The 12,150-nt window shown below is 36.7% G+C and overlaps 1 protein-coding gene across 1 annotated transcript; it reads right to left on the bottom strand.

Moving 5' to 3' along the window:
• Window positions 1–840: 840 nt before the first annotated feature.
• LOC126863391 (uncharacterized) lies at window positions 841–11,094 on the bottom strand. Its single transcript, XM_050613493.1, has 14 exons — window positions 8,863–11,094; window positions 8,437–8,625; window positions 7,574–7,809; window positions 7,176–7,387; window positions 6,541–6,617; window positions 6,201–6,397; window positions 5,856–6,016; window positions 5,340–5,508; window positions 4,874–5,067; window positions 4,664–4,793; window positions 4,388–4,577; window positions 4,166–4,308; window positions 3,310–3,830; window positions 841–3,206 (listed from the first exon to the last, which is right to left on the bottom strand). The coding sequence occupies exons 1-14, from the start codon at window positions 10,325–10,327 to the stop codon at window positions 1,736–1,738; spliced, it is 5,355 nt and encodes a 1,784-aa protein (XP_050469450.1). The 5' UTR covers window positions 10,328–11,094; the 3' UTR covers window positions 841–1,735.
• Window positions 11,095–12,150: the final 1,056 nt, after the last annotated feature.

Raw genomic sequence — 12,150 nt, 5'->3', positions numbered from 1 at the left:
GCCGTTGTTTGCTCGTAAGTTAATTCTCGGCTGGACGTTATCCGGTAGTAGGTGATGTACGCGTGCGTTTATAGTGCCACGGGGATTACTTCCGTTCAGCATAGACACCAACCGCAGAAGACAGCCGCTTACGGTGCTTTTCATTACATCGCCTGCGCGATCGTCCGTGGCTCGTCCCGTTTACGCCTGTCACACGGGACCAGCGAAGTCTTCATACCGTAGACATCCCACGAATCGGTCAAATATCCGTTCGCTCCCCGTAAATTCATCGAAAGATCACGTCCTCGTCGTATTTCATGTTTACACAATTTTATCGGTTCCTTCGCGTAGGTTCGCGTATATGTTCCCTTAGCTTCATTTGGTTTTTCTGAAGGGAAATACGTGGGTATATTACCCGTATTAAATTAAAAAAAAAATATACATATTTATAAGTAACAGTACAATGAAAGTAAATTAAAGTTGTAGTGTTTTAGAGTATGCAATTTTCAATCTGTGGAAGATAATTGTCAATATGTTAATATGTAATATGCCAGTGGTCACATTAAATATGTATAAAGTCGTGAAAGCGCAGCTAGAATTCATTAACTAATCAGATTTTGAGTTGGTTACATCGTATGTTAGAATAGAATAAAATATAAAATAAAAGATAACAAATAATAATAAAAAGATGTCTTAAAATAGAATTTTAAATCTTACGACTGATTTGTCTAATACAGATTCAAATAAACATTTTTTTCTATTTGTTATAATAATAATTATAATATTCCAAATGAAATATTGAGGCATTGGAAAAATATTGAAACAAGGCTGTAAAAAGTGAAATTTCGTTAAGTTTAAAAATTTCATAAGGAAGACAATTTTTTAACATAATTTTATTACCAGTATCCTTCGTATCCTTTACAATAAACAAATTCCATCAAATGTAAGAAGATAAGGAACGTCATAAATACCGAAGAAATACGGAATTTTCCAATACTACTATCTCATTCATTCACGATGCTAATATATGTATATTTAACGAATAATTTATTATACTCTACGGAAAATGGTTTCGTAATTTGGTCTTGTCATTCGCAACGCTTTTAACATGTATTGTAATTCCACGATTACATTCGACTTATGTGTTTTGACGATAGATTTAAATACAGATAAACGATCTTGGGCTTGAAACCAGAAACAAGAGACAACTGCAGAGAAGATGTACAATCGGTCACAAAATTCTACACATCTTACTCAATTCTCATTAAGACATAAAATGAATTTGATCAATATATTAACATATTTCTAGAAGAAATTAAAATAATATTAACATTTAGCTTACAAACTCTTGGGACGAAATTTTAATTTTAAGTTTATCAATACCAAAAGTTAAGATTTTATTTAACTCGTATACTCGGTTTCTGTATAGCTAATGTATTAGAAGCTTTATGTGATTTATAAATAGCGGTGTACGTAGACTTCTGATTGACTGTAATAAAACGATTAAAACTGTAATAAAAGAATAAAACGATTGTAAAAATACGTTCTTTCTATTCTCTCTCACGGAACGATAATTAAATCTATCAATCATCAACTCTTCAATGATCCATTTTTCCTTTCAAATCCTCACTCCTTCCTTCCCAAAATCCAGTCCACTTCGCTTTCCCCTTCCCTCTCAACCAATCCAAGCAGAATAATTTACCTCATTATATTTAATTTATAATCATTTTTCTTACTCCATAACTCACTCACTTCATCAAGTCTCTTCTCTTTCCCAGTTCCATTCTGCCTCCTCCGATTTACTCCTAGGACCGCTTCTATAAACTTGCTCCTCCTCCGATGGCCAATTAGATCTCAGAGAATCCTCCTCAACGTCCGATGACTTCACACTATTTTTCTTAGAACTCTTACTCTTCTCAGTTGAAACTGACTCCGTTTCTTCAGACCTCGAACTCATTCTCGTGTTATCATCAATATCACTACTACTATGAGCCAGCATAACCGATTCTGACTCATCATCAGCAAACATACCAGTGTCTTCGTACTGTTCTCCACTAAATTCCTTTCTAATTTCTTTAGTTTCCTTAATTTCGTCATCTTTCGATTTCATTTCTGTTTTAGATTGTTCTTTAGATTCTTTAATAACGTATGCAGCGCTATCTTCCTCAGACCTAGATTTCTGCATCTGCCAAGCTTTCTTAAAAGGATGCTCTCTCTCCTGCTGCACCAATTTTGGCCTTTCGGGAAGAAGATACTCAGGATCTTCTTCACTAGCCTGGCTTTTAATAATCGACTCTCTTTTATACAAACCAGAAGAAGACCTAAGTAAACCTTCACCCTCTTTCTTTCCAACAGTCAATTCAAACTCTACAAAGTCAAAATCTTCCTGAGGTAACCTAGAAAGGTCCTGAACAGATTTTCTTTTACTATCTTTTGTTAGAACGAAGTTATAAGTATCAATATCGTCGTCTTCTTCAATAGAAGTCACCTGACTACTACTGGTATAAGATTTTCTTGTGGAATCCCAAATCGCTTCTTCTTCGCTTTGGGTGTCTTCTCTTGGAGGCGGAGCCTGTTCACGATATTCTCTTCTTCGTCGAATATAGTCGTCTTCAGGTTCACTTCGTTCTTGAGAAGAGCCTAATTGAGCAACACGCGAACCTACACTAACCGTCCAGGAATCCATATTGTCATCTCCTGTTGGATCTTTTAGCAATGCTAGCTTTCCTTCCGCTGAAGATCTTCGTAAAGAAACCAAGTTTTCTTCTTCAGATGCAGGATCTCGTGTCGCCAGTTTTTCCATGAATTGCTTTCGACGTATTCTCAACTCGCTCTCCCAATCCTCTTCGTCGCTGATCCTTGGTTCTACGTGTCTCTTTTCAATTCTTCTCTGTTGAGGAAAATGTTCTTCTTCGCTTTCTGAGGAAAAGGTTTTTGAGACTCTTGGTTGTCTTTGTATAGGCTCGCGTTCTTCGGATTTTCTGGAAGGTCTTTTGGAATCTTTAGGAAGGTCCCAGGAACGATAATCATCCGATTCCCTGATCACGGATCTTCCTCTGGATTGCGATCGCCTGTACCTCGGATTATTTTCGTCTTCTTCTTCATATTTGGTTCTTGGATACTCTTCTTCATCCTCGCTGTCCCGTGTGGATAATTGTTTAGTGTCGAGGCTTCTTGACAGAGAGCGTCTGCTTCGTTTAATTGATTCTTCTCGCTCTTGTTGCGCTCTAGAAAGATTTAGGGTAGAAGTTATGGTTTTGATCGTATATAACTGAATTTATATTGAAAAAAGTTCAATATAAAAATGTTTTCCAACAAATGAATAGTCACCTTAAAGCTTCGTTCTCCTTATAATCCCTTTGACTGCTTTTGCTTCTTCTTCTATGATCTCTATAGTCTTCAGTATTATTTGAGAATCTTTTGTTATCGTTCTTTAGCCAATATGACGGATGTTCGGCTTCAGATGGTTCACGACTAATAAATGATCGTCTTCTGCCACTTGACTTTTTTAAAATAGGCATGTCTACTCGTTCTTCGTCTTCTATACTCTCATTGGAGTATTTTGTACCACCATCTACTATGTCTCTTTGCCAGTCCCAGCCTGTTAAAGCTACTTCGTCTTCTTCGAACATTTTCTTTTCATGGAGTTCTGATTTTGGAGCTTTTGAGGTTTTCGAGATTTCTGAGATTGAAGACTCGACGATTGCTGATTTCTCTGATATTGATACTTCTGCGTTCAGGGAGTCTGTACTCTCCATAAGCACGTTCTTGATCTCTTGCATAGGGATATCGAAGAATAAAGTTAGGATAATGGAGATGATTATGACTGTTGCTGCTTCCAGAAGATCTAGCTGGAAAGGTACACTTTATTTTAGTATCCTAGTTATTTTAACCTATTAACTAATTCATCTTTTAAATACAATAGTTCGGAAAATTCATAAAATTGAATGTTAATTGCAACAAATTAATTGTAATTGTTTGCAACAGAAAATTTAATGTTTCTTCTCCTTAAAGAAAAAGACATAAAGACGCATTAAGAAAGAAGTCTCTATCTTTTTTTAATTTTGAAAGGAAAAATAGAAATTATTATATCTAAGAGATTAGGAACCTGAGTGACAAGTTAATTCATTTTACTCGGTTAACAAGAGATGTGGATGCTGTTTTTCGAGATTCATATTGTACATACGCCTCTATGAAGATGAAATTCGCTAGAGTGTCTGGTGGTCCCAACATTGTAGAAAAATACTGCGAATTGTGTTAAATATACAGCGTACGATATTCTGCTGAAGAGTAATAGCCAGTAGTTCGAAAGGAATCTATTTAATATACCTATAAATAAAAATTAGCATTGTTAATAAATAATCGAAATTGTATGTTAACGCCTAATATTCAACAATTTAAGAAAGACCTCCGTGATTGGTGTAGCACGCAAAAATGAGCCAACATAAAGCCAAGGTCCAAAAGACTGGACTGATCACAACATAATTGGTTGCTTCTTCAGCATCGTACACATAGTCCCTTCTGGCTAAGTGCCATGGTGAAAATAACGACCAGGATCCCAAGGCCATCGCGATCAACCATCCCAAGATCACTAACACCTGAAATTAGTACGATACATCTCGTTTATTTGGTGGGTCGCGGTATTTTGAATTGCAAAATAAATCTTATCTGCAGTCTACTATACCTTGTGGATTCTGACATCTTTTCCTGTGTGCCGTAATAACACACCAAGTCCTACACCAAATATATACGGCGTTGCTCTATGTAATGGTAGTGCGTAAACTAAATTGGCAGTCCTGTAAAGATGCTTCAATCTAAAACCAAGAACTTGCTCTTAAAATGATTGCATATAAAATGAAGAAGCTTATATTGAAAATTGGCAAGATATACTTACGACATTCCATGGAAAACAACAACGGAAAGATAATTGCTCATCGTTGCTACGTAACGGAGTGTAGCTGACAATAAGACGAAGAAAAATATTACAAGAATCCCAATGATAGGCCTGCATTCTAAGAAGAATACCAACATTGGGGCTAATAGTGACAATTGCATGTCTAAAGCCAACTGGTGGGTATGAGTTGCACACTATCGATCAAGAAAAATTTGTTAAATCGAATGAAGTTGACTGAAGTTAATCAAGTTGATGAAACGCAAAGACTAATTTTATAATAGAATTCAAATTAACGACGATTGGTGCACCAATAACATTGAAAGAACGCAAGATCTAATTGTAGATGAAAACGAAGTTAATCTTCTAGAATAATTTGTAATGTTTGTGCTTATGATAATCGATAAATAGGATTATAATTGTGATTATGTTGCCAAGTCCTCGCACAGTTTCAGAACAACTTATATACCATCTCTTCGAAGGGGAAGAAATTTTGTATGTATAACAAATTCGTCCACGCGTTGCTTTTGCAAAGCTCTGCATTTGGTACTATGACGCTATTCCATTGTGGTCCCGATCCAATGTGCTCCATTATGAATGCGTACCAAAATACCACTGCGAGTAACGCTGGGGTGAGTCTAAAAAGTAGCATCGAAAGAATCAATATACTTTAATAAAAGTAATTTACAAAATGAAAATTCAAGAACTCGGCGTTAAAATTCAAATTGAGATATTTAATTTTATTATCCTTTTCTTATACAGTGAAATATTTGTAACGATTTTGGTTAAATAAGAATATAACTTTGAAGTCAAATATAACTTTTCAAAATTTTCTAAAATAGCGAAATTATATAGAAGAATATTTATACGCTGATATAAAGAAAATTTTCACTGTTAATAAATTAATAAATTAATTTATTAGTGAGAACATGAAATAAAATATCTGACATTGCTTTAATAATCAAATGAGTCAACCATAACTTACCTGATATATCTGGCAATAAAACGGCAAAACCATCGAATCTCGCCCCGTGTTATAAATTCGTGCGCCATGTTGAAAGCAGCTAGGACACCGCTAAGCAATAAAAACGCGTCTGTGTAAACCATTGACACCCTCATTATCGAGCTGATAGGAGAGTTCGCTACCTATTTTAACACCAGACATTAAACGCAAACTTCAACGACACAGAAAACCAATGAAAAGAAATGTTAATTCTATTTCTCTAGTTGAGTTCACAAAAACATGAATTTTCATAGAAATTCGCGGTATTATAATAAAGAATTATTTGTCTTAATATGTTTGAGCGAATATGTAAATCTTTATCCTTACCTCTGTGAGTTCGATTCGATTGGAAAATGGCAACATCGAAATCGGTATGATTTGATGACCAATGTAAAGCATAATCGTGACGAGTGTCCTTATTCCATGAATGCATGTAATATCGACATAGCTGGATCCTTTACTGAATAAAGATCTCAGGGTTCTCCGTAAGGAAAAGGACATTATTATTCTCTCCGAATAGTTTCCTGTAAAGGACAACGATCGTGTAATAAAAATTTTTGATATCGTACGTAGAATAAAATATTTGATACGAAACTACTTAAATAAATTTAGAAGATTTTTTGAGCGCATTAACTTGCAGAAAATATAGAATGTTATGAGAATCTACCTTTTCCTTCCGACACCACTAAATAATCTCTCGTGGTTGCTACAGCGACGAGACAGACGATCATTGCGTAGAAATATCTGTAAAGATTGGAAAGAAAAAAAAAGAAATTAAATATTTCATTTTATCATTGTTATAATTTTTAATCAGATAATATGAGAATTGGAGAATTTTGTAATATCTGAATTTTGTGAAGGAACCCACAATTGGCAATAAAAAGAAAATTATTTTCATTCTTGCCAACTTTGAGAACATAATGCAAAAACGGATTTCTGTAGTTTTAATAATTTTATAAGAACTTCCATAGGAAACATAATTATGAAATAATCTGATAGTTCTAACGTTTTAATAAAATTGTTTTAGTAGTCTCTCATAAGAATGGAGCTCGATTGTGAATTCCTTAAATTGATTTAATTCGATAATTATAAATATACTGCGGATTTTTATGCAAATTTACATTTTTGTGAACTCAATTGGAGAAATGGAAGATAAGCGGAGATTTATTTCACCCACAGTAAGTATAACGAGTATACTTTGGTGATTTTTTAATATTATATGTATTCTATACATTTGTATACCTCTTAAATTTCACATAAATGCATAAAATCCGCCATTTAATTGTAAATGTAAATACATACAGAACACCGATCGTCTCTTTCGAATAGCTTCGTGATTTTTGTTTGACGTAGCACATGTTAGGATTGACATCTACCATGAATGTAATTCCTACGGTAGAGTTATAGTCGTTCAATGCTTCCTCGACAACGATTCGTGCGTCTTCAGCGGAACACGCCGCTGGAAGACACACTGCCCAGTTCACTGTCGTGAATTTTGGAATGAAGTGACCAGGCTGAAAAAGTGAACGTTCATCATAATAGAGTTTCTCGGAAGTTTGATCATTCATTAATCTTCACGGTGTGAAAAAGTAATTCGAAAAAGTATTCACTGGTATTGAAAACAATGTGCTTTTGATTGCAGCGAGAAGATCAATATCGTTGATAAAATGCAAACAAAAAAAATACAATCATTCACTTACGTCGTACATACTTCCTCTTATGAAAGAACGTGCCTGCATCATATTAACCGGAAGCTTCATGTCCGGATGAGACGGATACAAATCTATATTGGCCAAACAATATTTGCCCTGCACCCTTATCGTTTTTTCATTCAATTTCACGTGCGCCATCACACCCAAACACTCGTCAAAATCTCCAAGTTGGTTCACGTTCCCTCGCAATAGACCCGATGGAATTTTTGCGCTCGAATCTAACACTGATCCCATAGAGACAATGAAACACGATTGGATAAAATATTGACAATATGATTCGGAAAATTTCCAAACGAAAAATCAGAGGAAGAATATTTCCGAAATAAATTACTTCATTTTCGAAAATATAATACGTTGACTATTGGGCCGAAATCACGTGGCTTTTTATTCTAACTGAAATATTTCTTTTCAAACTCGTCGACCATTCCGATGCCATTTGAGAATTATTCGTGCGTGACGCCAACGTAATGTCATCAATACTCAACGTGACAGAATAGATAAAATTTGTTAGAACGAACTGTTGAGATATGAATAATTTTCTGTGCTGGACTGGGTTAAATGCGTATTAGAGATACTTGTATGTGGGTATCAGTGTGTGGGGGTATGTGTGTGCGCAGCGTCTCGAAAACAGATGAATGTAAACTATTCAGTCAGTTAACAGTCGGGTATAGAAGAAAGTGCGGAGACGCGTGCAAGTGTGTATCGATGAATATATAAGAAATCATCCATAAAATAAATATATAACTATTCTAATATTAATCCCAAGTGTAAATTTAGTGTTCCTATAACATTATTTCGGCCAAAGATCCACAATTCTCAACACGAACATATGGAAAAAAGAGGTGACTTACTTTGCAACGCCCATAATTTATAACCCCGTAATTGTCGTAAGAAGATCTTGCCATGCTGCTGACATTCGAAGTTCTCAACGGCCGTGAAATTTGGCACGAATGTCGGTACGCGTAGTATCGCTTCGTTCAATCGAGCCAAAGTGAAAGAAGCTTCCACGTGCGTTTTCGTTTTTACTTTCGACTCATCTTCTGCAACACAATATCATACTCATTTTACTCCAAAAATTCGACAAAGATTTCTTTCTGCGATGATTTTCTCCGTGGACAACTGGATAAAACACGATTTACATTATACTGGATGAAACGATTTATATCGACGTAATTCCAATAACTACATTTGATCTTGTATTTACAAATATTGTGTCTTCCGCAAATTCCAAAGAACAAATCAACAAATCACGACATTCAATCTTTCACGATACTCACTATCGGATCGCTTAACTTCTGTAACTTTAGCCGGAGCTTGAGCACTCGTTGTTTTCACTTTTGCCGGTTCCCGTGTTTTCGACACTTCCGGTTTTACCTTCGTCCTTTCTTCTGTCTTCACCGGAATCTTCGTTTTCTCCTCTGTCTTCACCGGAACTTTCGCTTTTTCATCTGTCTTCGCCGGAACCTTCGCCGTTTCCTCTGTCTTTACTGAAATCTGCGCTTTTTTTTCCGGCTTCACGACAATTTTCGATTCAGGAGATTCGATTTCAGCTTTCGTTATTTTCACGGGTTCCACTTTCTTCGTGGCTTCAACTAGCTTCGATGGTTCTTCCGTCGACTTCTTTTCATATAATTTTTGAATCTTCTTCACGCTTTCCTCTGGTTTCTTCTCTACTTTTGGTATTTCCTTTGGTTTTTCTGTAACAATTGCTATTTCTGCTGACCTAATCTTATCTTTGTCCGCGTGTCTAACCTTTTCTAGTTTTCGTGGTGGAGGTAGAACAATTTTTTCTTCTTCATCTTCGTCCTCATCTTCGTCTTCGTCTTCATCTTCGTCTTCGTCTTCGTCTTCGTCCTCGTCCTCGTCCTCGTCCTCGTCCTCGTCCTCGTCCTCGTCCTCGTCCTCGTCCTCGTCCTCGTCTTCGTCATCTTCAATCTTCTCTTGCTTCTTAGATTTCATTGTCTCTTTCAATCCCTTTTCTAAACTTATTTTTCTCTTCAAATCCATTTTTTCATTTGTCTTCTTATCTTCCTCTGTATCTTCTACAAGTTTCTTTGCAGTCAGTTTTCCATGAACATCTCTCCTATATTTCTTTCCATGTTTTTCTTCTTCGTCCTCATCTTCGTCTTTTTCATCCTTTTCTTGTTTCAAACCTTTCTCCAAACTTACTTTCTTCTTCGAATCCACTTTCTCGCTCTTCTCTTCATCTTCCTCAGTATCCTTTACAAGTTTCTTCATAATTACTTTTCTATCTTCTTCTTCTTCATCACTATCACCATCATCATCATTTTCACTTATTTCCTCCTCTTCCTCTTCTTCATCCTGATCCTCATCGTAACTCACAATTACTTCGTCAGTATCTTCTTCTATCTCCACGATCACTTCGTCATCCTCATCCTCATCCTCTTCAAGACTCTTCTCTATCCAATCAGAGACACGTTCACCTCCTTCATGTTTTATATACTTTTCTTCTTCTGTTACTCTATCGTCATCCGTCGACGTCAGCTCGACAGGTGGTTTCCTAGGAGCACTGGCAAGCCGCGAAGTGTCGTGCCACTTTTTGTTCGACGTGGCCGTGATCGTCTTCTCCTGGCATCTGCCAAAGATGGAAGTGCAGGTGGCGCGATGTGGTTGCTCCGTCGACGATGGATGATCTCGAATACGGAAGCCATAGCAACAACTATAGAGAAGCAACACCAGAGCCAGTAATCCAACGCACTTGCCCAAAAGGGCGGCAGCCATGTCACCGCAACCTTCGCATGGAAAAACCCACGATTCACCACTGGAAGCTTCAAAATTTGCTTCTTTTCTTCACTTATAATTACAGATACAAACACCTATTTCGTAACAGTTCTCCTTAATCTTCGCAAGTTTATCAACCTTTCAATTTGAAGATTTTTAAAATCTTAATTAGATGAGTAAATCGCACACCAATTTTGACACAATTCTTCTAATCGTCACAGGTTGCTCAACTTTCTCGTTTCGAGGAGAAGGATTAGTAGGCAAGTAAATAAATTACTAGAGTTCCGCAACGATTCAACTTTTTTGGATAGACGCAACAACGATCGTTTCTAATCGTCATCAATTTGCCAGCCTTTCGTATAAAAGTACTCGCAAACGGGCTTTCTTGTATCTCGTATCAGACGACCAATTTTTCTGTTGATCGAAAGAATTTCCCCGAATTATCACCAATTTTTCAATTGCTCATGTTGAAGGACTTTCAAAGAGATCTTTTTGTTTTTCGCCGTAAATGACTCTAATAGTCACCGACCTTTCCGTGTCTCGTCATAAGCGTACGAGTTCCTTCGTTTATCGAAACGATTCTCTATAATTAACACCGATTTTTCCTTGTTTGGTCTCGAAAGACACGTTTTCCCGTTTATCTATGTGTAAACTTCCCTCTCCTTGCCACGAAGAACAGGTAACCCGGAGAGAGCTTCGAAAGACTATCGAATCATCCGGCTCGAAACGACGCGGCGGACCACGTCCCGGGCTAGCGATCTGCCTTCGTGAAAATTAGAACGCATGGCATCGTCCCAACCAGCTAGGAGTTTTATTTAGCATCAACATTTCGGAGTCTGCTGAGCCACTACGCGCCGGCCAGCGAAACTCTTCTGCACGTGCGCGAATAATGGTCGCCTCCGTGCGTTCCCTCGCATTTTCCACTCTTCAGAATAATCTACAGTTAACTGTTCCAGGTCGTAACTTAGTTATCAGTGCAGTTAGACAAAATTCTCAAAGGAAGAAGATGAATAGCTGAAAGGATACTTTCGTAGAACTTTTCTTATAAGTGCAATGGTGCACATGCATACCACAATTGTATTATTTTTTTCAATAAATAGTATTATTAATAATGATATAAATAGTAAAAGTTCCAGGATGAATGTTGCACAGAAATGTTGGTAAAATATTGTAACTATTTTTTTTCGTTGTAAAGTTGATTAGTGTGGTTTGTGTGTGTTCGATTGCGCAATGGTCCCCTCAGCTTGAAAAGTTAGGTTTCACCGAGGTTTCCCACCGTACAGTTCGAAAATAATGTTTCGTGGCGAGTCGATGCGACGCCCACGATCAGACGAAGGTTACTCGAGATCGCCTTCGAGCATCTGGTTACGAATTTTGCGATAAAGTAGCGCGACGATGCGCCGTCTGGTATGCAGCCTTTGGGAGCCATCCAGATGTTGAGAATCGAGGATCATGAATTGATCGAAATTTAGATCTGACACTTGATGTATTAGCTTTTTTTGGCGGAAAAAAAGATAAGAGGTTTTGGAAAAATTTTTAAAGAAATTAAATCGCTCTTCTTCATTTTTTAATGATGGCTTGATGATGGGTTCAATTTATTGACGTACTCGTATATGTAGAGTATATTTTTTTTTTTTGATTAAGAAATTTGTCGACTTTATTGAAGTTTTTGTTTCGAAAATAGAACTGGTATGATAAAATAAATGAAAAGGTTTCAAGGGCCTTGAAAAATTTTGCTCGAGTATTTGAAAGTATGCTTGACTTATTGCTAGAGAATTACGTGTTCAAAATATTTCGTTGTTCAAGCTAAGATGGGAAAAAAT

This window comes from Bombus huntii, chromosome 3 (assembly GCF_024542735.1).
Source record: "Bombus huntii isolate Logan2020A chromosome 3, iyBomHunt1.1, whole genome shotgun sequence".
Classification (NCBI taxonomy): Eukaryota; Metazoa; Arthropoda; class Insecta; order Hymenoptera; family Apidae; genus Bombus; species Bombus huntii.
This window is presented reverse-complemented; position numbering and strand designations above follow the sequence as displayed.